Below are 22084 nucleotides of genomic sequence, written 5' to 3'. Positions count from 1 at the left end.
GAATATGCATGAGATCTATTTGCATACACTCTTTCAATGCATATTCATTGGGGAAATCCTGAAAACCTGACTGGAATACGGCTCTCGAGGACTGGAGTTCCCTACCACTACACTATAGCATCAGAAACACTTTCCCCGTTTGTAAGCCGTAGTCCATAATGATCCCCTTTTACATGGGTTCCATTACCAGCTTCTGGAATAGTTCTCCTTGTAGAGAATCCAGGATCTCCCTGCAATAGGGATACCCCAATCAACAACTGGCATATTTAAATCACCTATTAGTAGCACCTCCCCTTTTACAGTTATATTTTGAATGTCTCTGTCCACTTCTTCTGTCTGTGAAGGAGACCTATATATCACACCAATGTAAATATATTTTCCATTTCCTCTTTCCACATTGACCCATAGTGCCTCTTCCTTACCCTGTAGATCCTGCAATTGTGTGGCTTTAAAATGATCTTTAATACTCCTTCCACACTCTTCCACTCCTTTTCTTCCTACCCTGTCTTTCCTGAACAGATTATAGGCTGGTATAACTATATCCTAGTCATGGTTCTCTGTGAACCATGTCTCCATGCTTGCCTTTAAATCCAACTCTGCCTCTTCCATCATAGCTTCTAGATCCAGAACCTTGTTTCCCATACTTCAAGCTGCTTTCTAGACATTGCCCCTTTTTTCCATGTGTGCAGTGGTATTTAATGATTCACTTTGATCATCCTGTCCCAACAATTCTAAAGCCCTCTTCAGTAGGTTAGCCAGTCTGCTGCTGAAGATACTTTTTCCCTTCTTGGATAGCTCGTACCATCTTGGAGTGCTGCCGGGGGAGGGTGAGCTGGAGGGAAGGGATAGATGATGCTGGACTCACAGGGAAAGGGTGATTTGACTGGCTGAAGATGGAGCTGGTGGGAAGGGACGAGAGATAACTTGCTCACCAGGATCTCTTGCCCATTTGATATTTTCTTCTTTCACCATGCTCACCATTCATCTTCCATCTCTGTACCTTCCCTTCCACTGCCGTATCCAACATTTCTGTTTCTTTCCCACTATCTGTCATTCTCATTCTCTCTCTCTTTCTCTCTCTTCCTTTCTTGTGCTTGGCTCAAAACTCTCTATTCCTCTCCATGTAGCATCTCTCTCTTCCTCCCCTCCACTATCATGTGCAACATTTCTTTCTCTCTCCCCCATGCACCATCTCTCCTTGCCCTCCACCCTATGTCTAACATTTCTCCCTCTCTCTTATCCATGAATGTCTTCCTCCCCTCCATCATATGCAAGATTTCTCCCTGTCATCCTTTTCTACCTCTGTTGCATCTCTCTTTTTCTCTCCTCCACCACAGGCAGCAGAGTGCTAACACTGGGGCTAAGCTACTAAGCCAGAATAAAGGCTGGCTCTTGTAGAATACATTAATATGCAGCAAAGATCAATATTGAGCATTATTGTATAAAAATGTGCTAGTTCCTTTGAGTACCTCATGCTATCCCACCCTTCACTATTTAGGTAATGTTAGGATGTTTGATGGAAGCATTCTTACAGAGCAAAGATAAGTCAAGCATGATTTTTGAAAGATGTTTTACCGTTGAAAAAAAATCCACAAAGGTTTTGGTAATTTGTGAGTACTTTTTAAGTTTCTTTGGTGATGCATGTCGGTAACAAAAATCTTATAAATGAATACAGGATGTCCAGTGCAGTACTCGGAGAGACCCCCTCAGGAAAGAGACTTGGGAATACTGGTAGACAAGTCAATAAAGACGTCCGCGCAATGCGTGGCAGTGGTGGCGAAAAGGGCAAACAGAATGCTAGGAATGATTAAGAAGGGGGATCACAAACAGATCAGAGAAGGCTATCATGCCACTGTACCGGGCAACGGTACACCCCACCTGGAATACTGCATCCAGCACTGGTCGCCGTACATGAAGAAGGACATAGCACTACTTGAAAGGGTCCAGAGAAGAGTGACTATAATGGTTAAGGGGCTGGAGGAGTTGCCGTACAGCGAGACCGTATATATGTACATTATATTGTGTAATATCATTGGTAATAGGTCACTGACTGTTATAATTTTAAAATACAGTGGAACCTTGGTTTGCGAGCATAATTCGTTCCAGAAGCATGCTCGTAAACCAAAATACTAGTATATCAAAGTGAGTTTCCCCATAGGAAATAATGGAAACTCACTTGATACGTTCCCACCCCACCCCCGAGGCCAGTGGCGCTGCTCCCCCCCCCTGCACAAACCGGCACCCCCCCCCCTCATGAACTGTCACCCCCCCACTTGAACAACTTGAAACTTACCCTCCATCTGGCACCGGCACGCAGCCCACAGGACATGCCAGTGCCGCTTGAAGAACTTCCTGCCTCTGCCGGGCCTTGAGCATGCATCTGTGCATGCTCAAGGCCTTCTAATTCTCCCTCTCAAGAATCTCGGCGAGAGGGAGAATTAGAAGGCCTTGAGCATGCACAAATGCATGCTCAAGGCCCGGCAGAGGCAGGAAGTTCTTCAAGTGGCACCGGCACATCCTGTGGGTTGCGTGCCGGTGCCAGACGGAGGGGTAAGTTTCAAGTTTTTCGGGTGGGGGTGCCAGTTCTCGAGGGGGGGGGGATGCTCGCAAATTGAGTCAACACTCGGTTTGTGAGACAAGTTTTCTGTGAATATTTTGCTCGTCTTGCAAAACACTCGCAAATCGGGTTACTCACAAACCGAGGTTTGACTGTACCAATAAAGATGATTAAACTTAAAAAAAAAAAAACATAAGCATCCATTTTTTAAAAAAACCCCAAACCAAAGAGGTTGGCATCTTGCCACGGTCCATGTCGGGTTCTTTTGTTTAAACATTGATCTCTTTTGGAAGACCACAATAAATATTTTATGAACTTAATCTACTCGGACTCAGCATTTGAGTTATTCGGTCTTCCTTGTTTTTTGTCCTCCACACAAGCTGGCTATTCAGTCGAAAGTTAACTAGCTAAAATTGATTAGTTAGCTTTAGGTCATCTGTTTGGCCGACCAGAGCTCCTCAAGTAAATTTGGCCAGCCATTGTTGATTATTGTCAATAAGCAACCAAAATTAAGTCACACCCAGGAACACTCCCATCTTCTACATGGTATGACTTGGCCTGTAGCCTGCACAAAATTTATCCAGTCTGCAGAGGACAAATTATAACTGTGAAGATTTGTCTGTCTAATTTCCAAAGTTAGCAGGCAGTCCTTTAGAATATCTACCTCATTCAGATTTTGGAAGATAACTTGAATGAGTTTACAAAACTAGGATCAATTTCCTGGTTTTTATTTAATTTTCTTCCTCAATTCAAGGTTTGTTTTATGATCCAATAATTTTACCTCATGTCATCTTCCATTGGTTTGTTAACAGTTGCTCCTATGAGATGTAGACCAGAATAATAGTGAAGCAGCCATTGACTTCTTAAAAAAAATCAAATAATCACTTTCTAATAGTAATCTCTGTGTGCCTTCTCTTCCAGATGATCCCCTTCACTCCTCCACACCAGGTAACGAGAGCGTGCCCAGTTATTGCAAAAATGATGAAGGAGACATTTTTCTGGCTGCTGAATCCTGGAAACCCAATGTCTGCACTAGCTGTGTGTGTATGGATGGGATGATCAGCTGTTACTCTGAATCCTGCCCACCAGTATCCTGTGAGAAACCCGTCCTGCGAAAGGGACAGTGCTGTCCATATTGCATAGGTAACATTAGAAAAATGATGTCTTGAAGGGTAGGGGTGGAGATTCCGGCAGGAGGGACTGAGCATCTCTCCTGCTGGAGAATGTGTCGGGGGTGGGTGGGGTCCTGCCGAGGGATGACTTGGGGTGGTGGCAGCAGGAGAAATTGGGCACTCCTTCTGCCACGGACAGCGGCCACGCCTATCTTAAATGCAGACCAGCATTTTGCTGGCCTACATTTCAGGCACTTATCACGGCCCTAGGGAGATGCTTAAAGCCATCTATGCTTGCCTAAAGGCCACTTCCGGGCGAACCCACGCCTAGCCTTATGCGAGCATAGGTGTCCCTACGTGCCTCCCTTTGCTTTTGAAAATGCCTACAATGTAAGCGACCCTCCTCAGGGCTTTTTTTTTTTTACATGCATCCCAATTGGCTGGCTAGACAGTGGTAGGATGCCTACCGCCACCTACAATCGGGTCGCTGTTTATAGAATTTACCCTTAGAGGTCTATGTAGAAGTTGATCAATGACTATATGGCTTTGAGGAAATTATTTGCCAGAGTTTTGGGCTACCTTGCTATGGAAATGCAAAAAAAGTAAAAATTTTCATACTGCAGGAGAGTGTACAAAATTCACATAGAAGATGTATTGCCTGTTTGTTTAAAACATATTGGGATCAATATATTCAGAACAATTTAAATGAACTAGAGAGGCTCAGGCACGCTTAAAAAAGCTTTCATTGCCCAAATGCCAATATTCAGTAGTACTAAGCCGGGCAGTGCCGCTGAATATCAGCTCTGACTGACCCAAAAAAAAAGTGAGCTGTCGGGGGTGGTGCTGGGTATGAGCCAGGGTTTATGTGGGCACCAGCAATATTCAGTTGAGGCCTGCATAAGATAAGCAGGTGAATTTAGGACAGCCCAACACTGAATATTGGGGGCTAAATCAGCCAGTGATGGTTAGTGTTTTAAAAATGCTGACCACCGTTGCCTGAATATCGGGGTGGGGGATTCTCATTATGCTGTATGAACAAGCCTAGATGCATCCTCTTCTGCATTCACAGCAAACATTTAGGCCACTTCTAAAACCTAGTGCCTACATTTATGTGTACTTTGAGCAGGTATCCGGACAATATTCAGTGGCCTGAAATGGCGCTAACCAGTTACTTATTATTATTATTATTATTATTATTATGTTCTTGTATACCGCCATACCCAATGAGTTCTAGGCGGTTCACATCGATTAATCAAGATCCAATCTGAACACGGATTTACAACATTTTATTGGAGTTATAAGCAACAAGAAAGGATATGTTGGAACATTTTCGCAGAAATATATCAGAGTTACATGCAGCGACAATGTTGGGTGGGAAGGAAAGAGGGAGGAAGAGCCAAGGGAGGGGAGGGGTAAGGAGGAGGGGGGAGGGCGAGAGGGGGTTATTGCAGGGGAATGAGGGTTAGGGGTCCTGTTCGCGGAAGAGGTATGGTTTAAGAAGTTTTCTGAAGTCGAGGTAGGTCGGGGCCTCGAGCATCATTGGGGCTAGCCATGGGTTCAGCTAAATCCCATGGGTTCAGCTAAATCCCATTATTCAGCTCAAGATAACTGGTTATCTCCACTGAAAAAAAGTTATCTGGCTATATCACATGATAACTGGCAATTTTCAGTTTAGTTGCCAAGTTGGATTACACAAATAGCAGTCCAATATTGGTCACTATAAAATTAACTGGCTCTTGCTCAATATTGACTTAACCAGTTAAATCTACTTTAGCCAAAAGTAAACCGAATATTCAGTGCCAGTCACTTGAAATGATCCAGCTTTGAATATCCACAGTCACAGCCAACCACTGGAGTTAGACAGTCTGGCTTCTGCAGAATGAATATCAGCTGGTTACGTGTTCAGAATACCAGCACTTATGCATGTATGTGTATACATATCCACGTAAATGCTAGCAGGGCACCTAAAAAATATTCTGCAACTTACACAGTGTATTTGAAAGGGGTGAATTGGAGGGGGGCCAAACATTTCCTCTCAACTTTTCTCTCTTTCCGCCCCTCAGATCCCTGCACCTCCACCCCAAATCATATCTTTGCTGAAGAAATTTGCTGACCAAGCCTTCATCCATGGTGCTTCACCATTGAGAAAGCCCATAGGGTGCTTCTACCACAGATGCCAGCACTTCTGTGCATGCTCAGACCTGAGCATGTTCAGAAGTTCTGGCATCTGCAGCTGAAGCACTCTATCACTTCCTTGTTACTGAGGCAGCACAGACAGGGGCTCATTCATTCCCACTAGCCATTCATCTGTGCTACAATTTTGGAAAGACCCACAATCACCCCCCCACCACCACCACCACATACACACACACACACTCATGGCTACGCAACTGGGGTGGAGCATGGGCAGAACATGGGCACGGCTCAAGCTTACAAGGAGGGAGTAAGCTACAGAAAACTGTGTCACAAACATCCCTGCCAGCTGCCCATATTTACACCTGGTATAACTGCAGGCTCTTAAATGTTAAGTGTGCCAATACCAGGCTAGGCTGGTATTCTACAATGCAAACTAACTGTAGGTGCCTTTTTATTTTTTATAGAATAGGTAGGGTCACCATATTTATGAAGTCAAAAAAGAGGACACATGACTTTGCCCTAGCACTGCCCCACCTTTCATTCCCTAATCCTCCCTTTCCATCCTCTGTACACTTTTAATGCTTCTCGCTCCCTCCAAACCCCCCCCCCCCACCTCACAGGTACTTCTCTCTCTTCAACCCCCCCTCCTCCCCTGTGGGTGCTTCTCTCTCTCTCCAACCCCCTACCCTATGGGTGTTTCTCTCTCTCTCTCTCTCTCCACACCCTCCCATGGGTGTTTCTCTCCCTCCCTCCCTCCAACATGATGGCAGATAAAGGCCAAATGGCCCATCTAGTCTGCCCATCCACAACATCAGCTATCTCCTCCTCTCCCTAAGAGATCCCACATGCCTGTCCCCATGCTATCTTGAATTCAGATACAGTCTTCATCTCCACCACCTCCTTCGGGAGACTATTCCATGCATTTACCACCTTTTCTGTAAAGAAGTAATTTCTTATATTACTCTTGAGCCTATCACCTCCTAACTTCATCCTATGCCCTCTCCTTCCAGAGCTTTCCTTCATTTGAAAAAAAGACTTACCTCCTGTACATTAATGCCACAGAGATATTTAAAATGTCTATCATATCCCGTCTCTCCCATATTTCCTCCGAAGTATACATATTAAGGACTCTAAGTCTGAACCCATACGATTTATGACAAAGACCACTAACCAATTTTGTAGCAGTCCTCTGCACTGACTCCATCCTATTTATATCTTTTTGAAGGTGCAGTCTCAAAAACTGCACACATTATTCCAAATGGGGCCTCACCGGAGACTTATACAATGGCATTATCACCTCCCTTTTCCTACTGGACATTCCTCTCCTTATGCACCCAAACATCTTCCTGTCTTTGACCATCACCTTTTCTACCTGTTTTGTCACTCTGAGATCATCAGGCACAATCATACCCAAGTTCCGCTCTTCTTCCATGCACAGAAGTACTTCACCTCATATACTATACCGATAACCTGGATTTTTTTCAGCCCAAGTGCATGACCCTGCATTTTTTAGCATTAAATCTTAGGGCTCCTTTTACGAAGCCGCGGTAGTGGCTTTAACGCGCATGACTTTTAATCACATGCTAACCCCCGCACTAGCCGAAAAACTACCGCCTGCTCAAGAGGAGGCGGTAGAGGCTAGCGCAGCCAGCGGTTTAGCGCACGCTATTACGTGCATTAAACCGCTACCGCAGCTTCGTAAAAGGAGCCCTTAGTTGCCAATTACCAGACCATTCTTCAAGCTTCATAAAATCCCACCTCATGTTCTCCACACACTCCAGGGTGTCTACCCTATTACAGAGCTTGGTATCATCTGCAAAAAGACAAACTGTCAGACAGTCCTTTTACAATATCACTCACAAAGATGCTAAATAGAGCCGGTCCAAGGACAGATCCCTGCAGCACTCCACTAACAACATCCTCATCCTCTGAGCAAACTCCATTTACCACTACCCTTTGTCTCCTTCCACTTAATCAGCTTTTAATCAAGTTTGTCACTTTAGGGAACATACTGCATGCATTCAGTTAATTTATCAATTGCCTCTGCGGCATCGTGTCAAAAGCTTTGCTAAAGTCCAAGTACACTACATCTAGTGCCCCTCCCATATCCAACTGTTTGGTCACCCAGTCAAAGAAATCAATCAGATTCATCGGATAAGACCTGACTCTTGTAAAATCATGCTGCCACAGGTCCTGCAGTCCATTTGATTCTAGAAATCTCACTATCCTCCGCTTAAGAAGTGTTTCCATTAGTTTTCTCACTACTGAGATCATACTAACCAGCCTGTAATTCCCAACCTCCTCCTTACTTCTGCTCATGTGTAGAAGGACCACATCCACTCTTCTCCAGTCCTCCAGGACCACACCAGACTCTAAAGAAGCATTAAAAAGATGAGACAACTGAGCCGCCAGAACCTCTCTGAGTTCCTTGAGTAGCCTCAGATGTATCCAGTCAGGCCCCATAGCTTTGTCTACTTGTTTTAGCTAGTTCCTCACAAACAGTCTTCTGAGAATCTTTCCCGCTCTAATACACATCCATTCACATTTGTGTTTGTTTTTTGCTGTCCTACCCCCATCTTTCATCCATGAACACAGAACAGAAATAATTGTTTCTGCATGTTTGCTCCTTCACCCTTGAGCCTCACTATGCCATTTTGACATTTCTTCCTATCACTTACATATAAAAAAAATGTTTTGTCCCCCAATTTTACGTTATTGGCTATCTTTTCTTCCATTTGCATCTTTGATTTTCTGACAGCTTTTTCCGCTTCTGATGGGCTTTCCACATTTGTCTGTCTTTCTCTTTCTGTGACATCTTGTAATTTATGAAAGCTAACCCTTTTTCTCTCACCTTTTCAGCAACTGCATTTGAGAACCAAAACGCCTTCTTTTCCTTTTATGTACTATACTTTCCTAACATAAGGATATGTCGCCTTTAGAATAGCTTCTTTAAGTTTCGCCTACTGCTTTTCTACTACGTTCAGCTGTCCCCATCCAACTAACTCCTCCTCGAGGTATTCTCCCATCTTGACAAAGTTAGCTCTTTTGATGTCTAGAACCTTCAATCTTGAGTAAGTCCTCTCATCCTACATTTTGATATTGAACCTCACCATTCTGTGATCACTAGATGCCAAATGATCACACACCATAACCTCAAGAACACTTTCCGTTTGTAAGCACCAAGTCCAGAATAATTCTATCCTTCATGGGTTCCATTACTAATTGCCTGAACAATTCTTCCAGTAATGAATTCAAGATTTCCTTGCTTCTAGACGACTCCACAACTGGGACGGTCCAATCAACGTCTGGCATATTAAAATCACCTGTAATACTTTCCCTTTCCTAGCTATGAAAGCAGATAAAGACTTTTCCAGTCTGCCCAGCCATGCCATCTACTCACCTTTTGAGATCCTATGTATTTGTTTCAAAGTTTTCTTGGATTCAGACACATTTCATCTCCACTACCTTCACTAGGAAAAGGCTCCACAACTACACCCTCTCTGTGAAAATGTATTTTTTCAGATTACTTCTGAGTTTATCCCCTTTCACCTTCAACCTATATCCCCTTATTCCAGAGCTTCAATTGACTCCTGCACATTTTAGAAAACTATTTATCTATCTGTACTGTATATTCAACTGTCTTGCCAATGTCTAGTAGCAGCTACTACTTATTTGACTGCCATATTATAATGAAACAAGATCTGTAAATTATAGGTATTAACCCTATATTAAATAAACTTTAGCTTTTACCTATAATTTGTTTGACTGTTGCCTCCAATATCCAAGTGGACAAACATGAGAACCTCAATTTTCTCTAATCATAACAATGTGGCCACCATGTTTGTCCACTTGGATACACAGAAGCAGCAACCACCCAAATAAATCTACAGGCTGAACATTTATTTGCCTAAAGCTCGAAACAAGTGCATTTTCCACTGCAATAATCCTGTAAAAAGGTAACCGAATTCCAAGGACCACCCAAGGCAGAGAAGTTTGGGTAAAGTGATCTGTATTCACTGGCTGACAGAAGCCTTCAAGAAACTAGTGAGACTCTCAACTATTTAAAGTCCATTTCCTTTTCTACTACCAGACCTGCAGCTCTTCTAAGGCCCCAGAGAGTCTTGCGTAATATCCGCAAACTTCTCGCAGTCTACAGTAAAAAAAAAAAAAAAATTCTGCCAAGCTGACCTCAAGACACTCTGTAGGCTCCCGACTTAGAACAACACACAAGCCAGTATCACCAAACGATTCCTCTGTTCCCCACCTACCTCCTCCACTGAAATTAAATCTTTGGACCGGCCAGCAGCATCAGTGAGATGAGCCTGCTGCCATAGGCCTGCCTGGAAGCCTTCATTCTGCAGTAACTTCCTGTTTTCACATAGGCAGGACAGCTGCAAAATGAAGGCTTCCGGGGCAAGCCAACAGCAGCAAGCTCACCTTGTTGACGCTGCTGGCCAGCCCGAAGATTTAATTTCACTGGAAGAGGTAGGTGGGGAACAGGGGACCCAGACAAACTCCTCACATTTTATAGAAAGACATCCAAACACACAGACATTCCTCTAAAAAGAGGGCATGTCAAGGTAAATCCAGATGTCCAGGTAAATCCAGATGACATGCATCCTCAAGGCATCTAGATGGAGGCCCCAAGTTATAGAATTACCCCCATAATGAATTGCTGGAAACAATAATAACAATTAATGCTGTTTATTATTCTCTGAAACATTCTGCATGGTACTTTGCAGAAGAGTCTGCTGCTTCTATTTATCTGAAATCAAATAACTGTAAAGAATATTGTGTCTTCATTGAGTATAAGGCATCATACCTGCTGTACGTGAATGTATCTTGCTTTGAGCTACAATTGAAAATGGGATGAACAAAATTAAAATAAATAGATAGCTAGATATAAAGCAGTTTCAGTAGTATTTGGACCAACCTGCACAAGCAGAAATGCTAATACTTTTTGTTGACATTTCTATTGCATCTACATCACTCTCCTCCCCCATTCTTTTTGGAGATTTAGCATTAGACAGGTGCAAAGCAATGAAAATACCTGGCATTTTTGTTGGTAAGATCTGTTTCCCTACATGTCATTAAAAAGCAGTTAGCTCTTTATATCGCATACCACAGCAAGCTTTCAAACAAGTCATAACTGGAGTTTTCCCAAGGTAATTCTTTCTGTGTGCTAATTTTTCTTTCTTTGTTTTCTGGCTCAGAAGGCAAGATAGCTCTTAGGAGTGCTAAGACAGGCTCAGGGTGGAGGAAGGGACAGAGCTGCTGTGCACTGAAGGAACCACTTTATAGGTCTTTGGTTGGGTTGTTGTTGCTTTGCGTTTCTGTTCTTCCATCTCCAGTTAAGTGGCAGCCTGTGAGGAGCACTGGCCTTTTCATTTTCCGGGAGAGTAGAGCTTGGAAAGATTGCTGCCTGATTTCTGATTTGCTCCAGTGAACATCAGAGCCAAATTTTCTGCTGTCACTGCTGCTTCTCCAGTTGCCCATCTGTTTTGTCCTCACCCAGCCTTTTGCTATTCCTCCTACCACCCCCTCTCATCAAAGAATCCAGTGCTACAGTTAACAGCATACCTGCTTTTCTACATGCTCATTCTGTATGCATCTAGGGGCAAAGAGTGTTTAAAGAATAATTGACTTAAGAACTAACCTTTTATTTCTTTATGAATGAATAAGACAAAATAAAAAGGTCTGAAGGGCACCTTAACTTGCTGCTCAGAAACCATGGAATTCTTTTGCACATTGGTGAGTTTCTGTAGACAAACTGTAGCTGTTCCTTTTCTTGAAGGTGTGCTGAATGCAGTGATCTAAAACATGCAAGTTAAAAGCCTTAGTACAGAATTTCATGCCTTTTAGAATCATTTTGCTCTAAAGCAAGTGCTATCCTGTATGGCCTCCCTGCATATTCCACACAAAGAGCCTGTCCAGCAACTGCAAATTGACTTTCCCAAAGTCAAAATAAGCCTGGGCCCGAGCAAGCATGCTGTTAACATCTAAGTGCCAGAGCATGCAAGCAACAGGACTGCACAAAAATGTATTAAATTTTCTTTTAAACACTGAAGTTTTCAACATTGACTTTGAAAGTTCATGAACATACTTTTGTGCTTGGTTAAGTGAAAGTTTTCAGCTCCTGAAAGTGAAAATGTGGCACAACCCATGGAAACAGAGAATGGTGCCAGAGGCAACTTCAGTCTTTGCATTCCCCATTCCTTAAAACTGATTATTCTTATTGTTAAGACATGTACTAGAGCTCAGGAGATGCTTTACGTGCAGGAGCCTTCAACATTTGCTGAATTCCTGCCTTCAGTCTGAAAATTGATGGCAACAGGCTAGGAAAAAAGAAAGCAGGTGATGCCTCCTTCAAGCACATTAGTGCTGTCTAGAAAAACCTAAAGTTGGAAGAATGTGTGAATTGAAGTTTTTCCCATGAATTTGCTTGATCAGAAAATAATTTTTTTTTTAAATTGTAAAGCCCATCCTGGGGTCGCTCAAAGCTACTGATTACATAAAGCTCCATTTTTCTTAAAATTTGCTATTATTTTTGCTTAATGGAGCAAATTTCTGGATATTATAGCTACAACTTTTATGTTTTCACACTCAGCAATGATTACATTGATAAAAAGACATTTTATGAAAAAAAATCTAGCAGTGTTTTATTAAATTAAACTTCAATATCTAACATGGCCAAGACTGAACTCATCTTTTCTCCTAAACCTGCCTTTCCCCTTCTTCCATTCTCTATTTTGGTGGCTAATGCACTCATCCTCCCTGTCTCATTGGCACACAACTTCAGGGTCATCTTCAACTTGTCTCTTTCCTTCTCTTTGTATAATTAATGTACTTTCAAAACTTGTTACTTTTTTCTATACAACATCGCTAAAATCCGAACTTTCCTTTCTGAGCATGCTGCTAAGAACCTCATCCATTCTCATCACTTCTCGCCTAGATTATTGCAACTTGCTTCTTGCAGGTCTTCCACAAAGCCATCTCTCTCCCCTTCAGTCTGTTCAGAATTCTTTTGTGTTCCTCATTTTCCACCAGAATCATTATGTACATGTTACCCCTCTCCTCAAGTTACTTGCTTGGCTGTGCCGCTAACTGCCTTCACTGCTATGGAAGGTGGTTAATGGCACAACCGAATAAGGTGTTAAACTGATAACTAGCTTTGCTACTGTCATCACCACAGACCCAGTGCAGCTTGAGGCCTTGTTGCAAGGAGTCGAACAGCATCTCAGGCTTTATTCTGACTATTTCAAGAAGACATTAAATGCTTGAGTGTTTGGAACGCCATTGGTAGATGACTACACCATAGTGTACATGTTTAGCAAAGTATGTTAAATTTCTTTTATTTTCCACAATAAAGTGCAGATACTGAAGGTTCATTTAATAAAATACTGCTAGATATTTTGCATAGAGGCTCAGATTCTATAAAAGACGTCAACGGTTGCCTTAAAAACAGCTGCCAATCACACGATGGTGCTGTTTATATAACTACAGCTTCGTGAAAGGTAGGCGCCAGAAATGTAGGCTGGTGTTTTCAAGGCCTACATTTCTGGTTGCCTACATTTCACATGAATCATGCCTATGGAGATGCTTTATGATGCCTAACGCCACTTCTGGCGCTAATCACGCCTACAGTGGCATTAGGCATCATTAAGCACCTCTGTAGGCATGACGCAGACATTGTTTTTCAAGGTGCCAGTAGGCTTCCATGCATTCTCAGTTCCTGTGCAGAGTGGCAGCATTAGTGGCTGGGATTACTGCCACATTTAGCTGAGGGAAGTTATGGCAGGCTGCAGATCTCTTCAGCTGGCAAGGCTTGGAGATCCCAGTCAGCTAAGGTATGTATGAAGCAAAATTCAAAGCGATTTAATAGGGCAAGAGAGCCTCCTACCTGGTTAATCACTTGTGCCTGGCTGTCTGGTGATATTCAGCCCTAACCAGTACTAGATCAAGCAGATAGATTAAAAACTGACAAATCTCTGGGCCCAGATGGAATCCGCCCAAGAATACTGAAAGAACTCAGAGACGAAACAGCGGAGTTACTGCGGCAGATTTGTAATCTATCCTTGAGAACAGGGGTAATCCCGGAGGACTGGAGGATAGCAAATGTTACACCTATCTTCAAAAAAGGATCGAGAGGCGACCTGGGGAACTACAGACTGGTGAGCTTAACCTCAGTTCCGGGGAAGATAGCCAAATCATTGATCAAGGAAAGTATCAGTGAGCACATAGAAAAAAATAATCTGTTGAGAACAAGCCAGCATGGTTTCTGTAAAGGAAGATCATACCAAATGAACTTGCTGTATTTCTTTGAGGGGATAAGCAAACAACTGGACAAAGGAGATCCAAAGACATCGTATATCTGGACTTCCAAAAAGCTTTCGACAAAGTATCCCACGAGCGCCTACTGAAGAAGCTGTGGATCCACAGGGTGGAAGGGGACATGCAAAGATGGGTCAAAAATTGGCTGGCAGACAGGAAGCAGAGGGTAGGAGTAAAGGGACACTACTCTGACTGGAAAGGGGTCACGAGTGGTGTCCCACAGGGGGTCAGTGCTGGGGCCGTTGCTGTTCAATAAATTCATTAATGACCTGGAAAAAGGGACGAAATGCGAAGTTATAAAATTTGCAGACGACACGAAACTCTCCAGTAGAGTCAGAACTGTTGAGGAATGCAAAGAACTACAAAGTGACCTGAACAAGCTGGGTGAGTGGACAAAAAGATGGCAGATGAGCTTCAATGTAGAGAAATGTAAAGTCTTGCACATAGGGAAAGGGAACCCGATGTACAGCTATACGATGGGAGGGAGGGTACTGGGGGAAGGCAACCTAGAAAAGGACTTGGGGGTATTGGTGGATACTACGATGAAGCCAGCGGCACAATGTGCAGCGGCCTCAAAAAAGGCGAACAGAATGTTGGGCATTATCAAAAAAGGTATCACTACCAGAACGAAAGAAGTTATCCTGTCGCTGTATCGAGCAATGGTGCGCCCACATCTGGAGTACTGCATCCAATACTGATTGCCGCACCTTAAGAAAGATATGGCGATGCTCGAGAGGGTCCAGAGAAGAGCAACAAAGATGATTAAGGGCATGGAAAACCTTGCATATACTGAAAGGCTAGAGAAGCTGGGGCTCTTTACCCTGGAAAAGCGGAAACTTAGAGGGAACCTGATAGACTTATAAAATCATGAAAGGCATAGAGAAGGTGGAGAGGGACAGATTCTTCAGGCTAGTGGGGACATCAAAAACAAGAGAGCATTCAGAAAAACTGAAAGGAGACAGATTCAAGATGAATGCTAGGAAGTTCTTCTTCACTCAGAGGGTGGTGGACACCTGGAATGCGCTTCCAAGAGAGGTGATAGGACAGAGTACAATGTTGGGTTTCAAAAAGGCTTGGGTGACTTCTTGAAGGAGAAAAGGATTACAGGGTATAGATAGAGGGTTACTATACAGGGTACTTCAGGATTAGGGCATAAACAATGTAGGTGGTGGGAACTTAAAGGTCAAGGACCTGGGGGGCCGCCGCGGGAGCGGACTGCTGGGCGCGATGGACCCCTGGTCTGACCCGGCAGAGGCAATGCTTATGTTCTTATGTTAGATAAGTACTGGGCAGAGCCAGTACTTAACCAGTTAATAGCGATATTCAGACTGGTAACCAAATAAGTAAGTGGATAAAGTTAGGATGGCAAAAAGGCACTTGGACGATCAAAAAGACAGGTAGGCCAAGCACCCATAATCGAACAGCTTAGGTCTTTTCCCTGCCTCTGTGCGCCCAAAGCGAAAAGGGTCATTTTTGGAGGAGTGGGTAAGGCGGAAGGTGGCCGGGATGTGGGATGACCTACACTTAGTCATCCAGCAGCCATAATCAAAAAGTTTGGCAGGTTTGTCAGAACTCTTAGATCATCTTCCCAAAACCTGCTGTTTATGCCCACTCTTAAGACATTTGACACTCGCCGTATGACCTGCTTCGCTGTTACTGCTCCCCTCATCTGGAACTCCTTGCCTCCTTATATTAGGGAAGAAGTAAGCTTAGACAAATTTAAAGGAGCACTAAAAAGTTTCTTGTATAGAGATGCTTTTGAACATTGATGCTATATTCTTCTTTTTTTTTTCCTCCTGAATATGACAAGGCAGCCAGAACGAGACCTTCCCCCTCCTATTGTTCTATCCTTTTCATGTTCTCTTCTTTACTTTATTGTAGTTCACCCCCAGTCCTTTTGTACCATGTTAGTCTATTTTGTCTTTGTTATCATGTAATTGTGTTGACATGTATCACTTAACTTTATAACTTTTGTATAATCGCTTAGTATTATGATAAGCGATATATCAAATTTACATTAAAACTTGAAAACGTGTTGCCTGGACGGAACTTATACATTTTGACTTAGACCAAGTCAAAACAGGTATAAGTTCTGGATCAGACTGCTGAGCTGATCGCGGCTGCCGCAGTCAGCTCAGCGGCCCAGGTAACCTGTCCCCTCACTCCCGTAATGATTGCGGCAGAAGGGATGCCCAGTCCCTCCTGCCCAAAGCCACCGCGACCCCCCAAATGCCCAATCTCTCCTGCCGTGATCCCCAGAACCCACCCACAATGTTCCCCGCAGGAGGGTTGCCCAATCCCTCCTGCCATGATCCCTCAACCCCCCCCCCCCAATGTTCCCCTGCTAACCTCTGAAATCTGCTACTTACATTCCTGTGCCCAGTCTATTGAACATCTTTGGCTCAAATCTCGTATTCATGCTGACTTCACACATTTTAAATTCCTGCTGACCTTCTTCCAATCTGCTCTTTCACTTGCCAAGCAAGACTACTACACCCATTTGATTAACTCTCTTTGCTCCAACCCATCTCTTTGCCACACTGAACTCTCTACTCAACGTGCCCTCACCTCCAATCCCCCCTTCACTTTCTCCCAAACTAAGGCTATGACTAAGGTTATGACAAGGTTCACAAGACTAATCTTATAGAGCAGAGGAGATGATGGTATTATAGGAAGAGACCTCCTCATTGATATACTTGTATAACATAGTGATTGAGAGGAGGAATGAAATATGGTGGAGAGAGTGCAAGGTTCAATAGCCTGTAGATTGCTAAATGTATTGGCAGGGTCTGGGATGTGGGGGGGGGGGGGAGGGAGATGAATTGTGAAGGTTACTGGATATTGGTCAGAGAGGGGAAGAACTGAGGGGCAGAAATTGATGATAGTATAGTTGGAGAAGAAGACAAGATCAAGGCAGTGTACATTCTGGTGCACAGGAGCAGTGGAGCACAGCTGAAGATTGAATGAGGATATTAGAGCAAGAAACCTAGATGCATAAGAGTCATTAGCATGAATGTTAAAATCACCAAATATGAAGGAAGGAGATGAAGGTTTGAGCAAGAAGGAAAACCAGGAATCAAAGTCAGAGAGAAAGGAAGAAAGGGACTTATCAGGGGAGTCGATAAATGACTGCTATTCAGAGAGGTAGAGTATAGACGGATAGAGTGGACTTTGAAGGAAGAAGAGCAGTGAGACTGAGGTGAAAAAAGAGGTTGAAATCTACAAGAAGGTGAGAGTAACAGCTCAATACCACCTCCATGACCAGCTGGGCAAGGTGCATGGGAGTAAAGGGAATCTCCATGACACAGGGCAGTAACTGAAGCAGTCTTCAGAACAGAGCCAGGTCTCAGTTAGTGCAAGCAAATAAAGAGTTTGAGAAATAAAGAGGTTGTGAATATAAGCAAGATGGTGGAGACAGAATGAACTTTCCTCAGGGCACATGAGAAAGCAGAGAAGTGGGGAGGAGAGGAACAAAAGTAAGACTGGAGACATTGCAGTGTGACCTGCATGCAGTATATAAAGATTTTACAAACATAACGTGTTAAAGCTTCATAGCTGAGAAGAAGGTAGAAGACAAAAGGGAAGGTGAGGTGATGAATTTGGGAGGTAGGCAATGTGATCTTGAGAAATATAGTGGTTTGAGATGGAAAAAGAGATTGGGAAAAGTTAAAATCAAGAGGAGAAAGTGTACTGGAGCCTTGGAAACAGAAGGAAGGGAAAAGCAGTAGAAACAGCTTTGTGTGTCTAATGGCACATGGCACCTAGAGCAGAGGCCCTGAATAGATCAGGGTGGACCTGGGAGTCACCCCAGATAATGCTAGGAGGAATATGCAGATGAGCTTCAATACCTCCTCAGCAGTAGAAAGTGACAGGTAGGAACCCTGGGCACCTGGAGTGGACATATCTGATGTACAGATTTGGACATCCATATTCTGAGTTGGACATCCTTTCTAAAGTGCCACTCATTTAGGAAAACAGAAATATGCCAAACTTTAGAAAAACACCTGCAAAATGTGCTTTTTATTTTCTAGCATGTAACTGATGTAGTAAAGGAAAAAAAATAGCAATAAGAAACGTATAAAGCACCTATTATGCCATATGAAACTGCTCAAAGACACATTTCATAGAAATAAAATGAGGGAAAGGAATTTTATCTATTTGCCTTGACAGAGTAATAGTGCCCATAATATTTAAATTGAAGAAAAGATATTTTTACTTTGTATTCAGCTGGCTTCTCACGTTTGGCAGATATGCATTGTAGATTCTGTTGCTTTTATTGCAGTGTTGTAGTCGATGAGAAAATTGGAAGCTTTGTTGGCTGTTTCAGCTTTCATCATGGATAGGTATTGTTAATGAATGTGCTTCAGAGCCTACATCTGAAGAAAAGACCCCTGTGGTCTAAAAAGCATCATTTTGTGCAGTTGCTCCTATAAAAACTTCATCAGATTGTAAGGATTCCACTCATACACCCTTGTTATTCTTCGCAGGTGCAGCAGTTAGATATGTCCAGTTCCTTTCTGCCAACATTGCTTCATTTTAGTATGATAATAACCTAGTCCAGAGCCACATTAGCCAAACTGTAGTGATTGCTCAGCTCATTTCACAGTAAAATTATCCTCAAACCAGTTTTCGATCCTGGCGCCTGCTTTCACTTGTTAAAAGTGAGGGGTGGCAGCGAGAAGTGTAGAGTGATTCTCTGTATAAGCTTGGGTAGGTCTGTTATGCCAGTCGCTGGCTATAATTAAGTAATTCTAATAACTATTATATAGTTCTGTGTTTGCAGTGTTTTGATGTCCTATTTACACTTCTGATGCTTTATCAGCCCAAACAAGAATTGCTGTCTTTGTGATCGTTATATCCATTGTATTTTTGTGAAAAATCTGTGGTTTTACTACAACAATATGTCAACTGGATGTGTAAAAGAGACCGACTGACAATCTGATTTTTTTTTTTTTTTTTAAATTTATGTAATGTCTACTAGTGTACATGGAGTGGGCAACATGTTCCATGTGGTGTTAAAATATTCTGAGTCAGTCACCAAAGATATGTATTAATTATGAGTGGGGAGAGCCAAGGGACATCTTGGTGCTTATGGCCATCCTGCCCTCATTGAAATGAGATAAAAGAGTGCAGAGTTCCAGATGCAGTATTCAAAAGAGCTCAGGCTGCTGTTTTGTGCTATGCTATTCCTCCATCTAGTGGCAGACAGGCATGTCAATTTCTTTTGTCATTGTATTTGGATGACGATGATCTGTTTGGATGATCTTGGATATCATAATTCTAGTCACTGTGCAATCTGACGGTTTGGTCCATAGAAACGTGACATTGGGTAAGAGAGATGTGTTGGTTGTAGGTATCACTGAGGAAAATATGATTGTAAACATATTTTCCTCCAGATAAAAAGAAGCAATGAATATTTTGGCAGAAAAGGACTACATCCTTATCATCCCTGCCAGACTAGGCCAGACAAGTGGATTGTGTCCCCCTACCAGCAAATGGAATTCAGAGTAGACTCACTTCCCTTTTAGGGAGGGTTGCTGCTATCTTCAGCTTCTTAGTATTTTTCTGTCTCTAGTAGATGATGCAGCAACCATTAATAGGTCAAGTAGTCTCTTCCCAGGAAGACTGTAAACTTGGGGTGAGACCCAAATGGGCTCACAGAAATAGGGCTGCTCCCTCTACTTTTCAACCTTTACTATGACAAATGTTTAGTGGCAATCAACATGGGGCCTGTGAGTCAATGTGCTCGTACATTCACAGACCCTCCATCCTTTGGGGCTGATTTTGCCTCCCTCTCCCAGGGAACAGACTAGAGGGCTAGGATTGGCTTAAGCCAGTCCACTGAGCCTAGTGGTACTAAATCCAGTGATGTGAGGTGAGGTGAGGTCCCCTCTCCCCTTCCCTCCCCCAATGTTTGTGGCTGCAGTGCCTAATGTCCTTCTCCTTTGCTCCTGGGAAGAGGTAGAGGTAAGTTCCCTGAATACCAGCCAATAAAAAATGCTTTCATAGGCTTCTTGGTGCTATGTCAGTCTGGGATTCAGTCAGAGTCTGAAGGGATCACACTCCCCCTCTCTCTCCCTGTACTTGTTTCCAAAATATTTGGAAATAAAGGGAAGTGAAACTCTGCAGGTATGTCATGGTAGTTCAAAGTGTCTAAGATACATTTGACCAGAGTTGGAAGTAGGCAAGCAAGCAGGCAACCTTCTTTCCCTCCACTTGCAGAATGTCTGAAAATAAAGGGAGGTGACAGACTCCAGGTAAGTCATGCATTACAGCATGATAGCTGATGCATTTAGCCTGGCTTGGAAGCAGGCAGGCAAGCAAGCATCAGCTAGATCAGGGGTGGCCACATTTTTTTGGCTTGTGAGCTACTTTTAAAATGACCAAGTCAAAATGATCTACCAACAATAAAAATACTAAACATAGACCCTCTCTTACTACGGTGTGCTAGCCGATTTAGCACGCGCTAAGTGCTAATGTCCCCATTATATTCTGTGGATGCGTTAGCATTTAGCGCGCACTAAATCAGCTAGTGCACCTTAGTAAAAGACCATTTCCCCATATTTATTTATATATATACCGAGTGCACCTCTTCTGTTCTCCAGACCTCGTTCCATTCCCCAACCAACATCTCTCTCTGTCCTTCCAGAAGTCCAGCTTTTCTTCCTCTCTCTCTTCCACCCCTATTGGCAACATGTCTCCCTCCTCTGTTCTGATCTTGCATCTCTCCCCCTCTGTCTCTTCTGTCTGCACCTCCCATAGTTCAACTTCTGCCCCCCTGTCTTCTGCCTCCCCTTTGTTTCAGGTTTTTCCCTTTCTCGATCTTCCTTCTGCTAACATTTTGAGTCTTCCCACCTTTGGTCCAGGTCTTTGTCTCTCACTCTCTTTGTCTTCCCCCTTCCCAGGGCCTGGCATCTCTCTCTCCTCGGTTTGGAGTGTTTCCCCTCTCGTAGTCCAGGATCTGCCTTATCTTCCCCCTCCCTTTTGGTTCAAGGCTGCTTTCCCACCCCATCCTCAAGGTCCTTATCTTTTCCCCCCCTCCCCCTGATCTAGTGTCTCTAAGGCAATCCCCCTCCTGCCGGGGTCCTCGTGACTAGCACAATTTTACCCCGACGTGCGGGGCCTTACCTCCACTGCTTCTCTGCACACAGTGACTGTCCGGTCAGTTCTCATCTCCATTCTTCCCTCTGGGCCTACCACACTTGAAAGTTAATTACGGCAGCCTGCAGCGCGAACGTAGCAGGCTGCCGTCTGCTTCTGTAGCACATTCCCTCTGCCGCAGTCCTGCACCTCCTCTGACATCGGGGGCGGGACCACGACAGAGGGAACGTGCTACAAAAGCTGACGTCAGTCTGCTACATTCCTTCTGCAGGCTGCCGTAATTACAGTACTTTAAAGGTGAAAAAGTGACTAGGGGAATGCTAGGGAGAACACTGGTTCTGCGATATACCGGCGTTGCTTTTGCAATCGACTGGTAGATCGCGATCGACATTTTGGGTACCTCTGGGCTAGATAAATGTAGTCCGCTCTTCCTTCACTTGTTTCCAATATGTATGGCGATAAAGGGAGATGGCATGCTGCCAGAATGTCATGGCAGTTCAATGTGGGGGCTGGTGCTTTTGTCCTGGTTTGGTAATAGGCAGGCAAGCAGACATCAGGTGGATAAGTGTGTAGCACTTGGACTAAAGCAAAGCCGGAGAGCTTCCACAGATTGAGCTGTATCCCGTGCAGTGTGCATGGAATAAGACCCGGTCAGTGCTCCTATATTGATGGTTTCAGCACCATTTTATTGCTCCTTTATGCCAAAAATACATAAATAAAGCACACCAGATCCCTTGCCTTCCTCTTTCCCTCTGATAGATGAATGGGGAAGTTTGTGAAGGCTGTCTATCCACCATCAGACATGGCAGAACCTACACAGCTCCAGTTCTCTACTGAATTGATATTT

At 43.6% G+C, this 22084-nt stretch overlaps 1 protein-coding gene across 1 annotated transcript in view; it reads left to right on the top strand.

Annotated features, from left to right (window-relative positions):
• CRIM1 (cysteine rich transmembrane BMP regulator 1) overlaps nucleotides 1–22084 on the top strand; it is a 1144468-nt gene that overhangs the window by 1078072 nt on the left and 44312 nt on the right. The window contains exon 13 of the mRNA XM_033937787.1: nucleotides 3479–3700. Coding sequence (XP_033793678.1) covers nucleotides 3479–3700 — 222 coding nt within the window. The remainder of the gene's footprint in view (nucleotides 1–3478; nucleotides 3701–22084) is intronic.

The sequence above is a fragment of the Geotrypetes seraphini genome, chromosome 3 (assembly GCF_902459505.1).
Source record: "Geotrypetes seraphini chromosome 3, aGeoSer1.1, whole genome shotgun sequence".
In the NCBI taxonomy this organism is placed as follows: Eukaryota; Metazoa; Chordata; class Amphibia; order Gymnophiona; family Dermophiidae; genus Geotrypetes; species Geotrypetes seraphini.
This window is presented reverse-complemented; position numbering and strand designations above follow the sequence as displayed.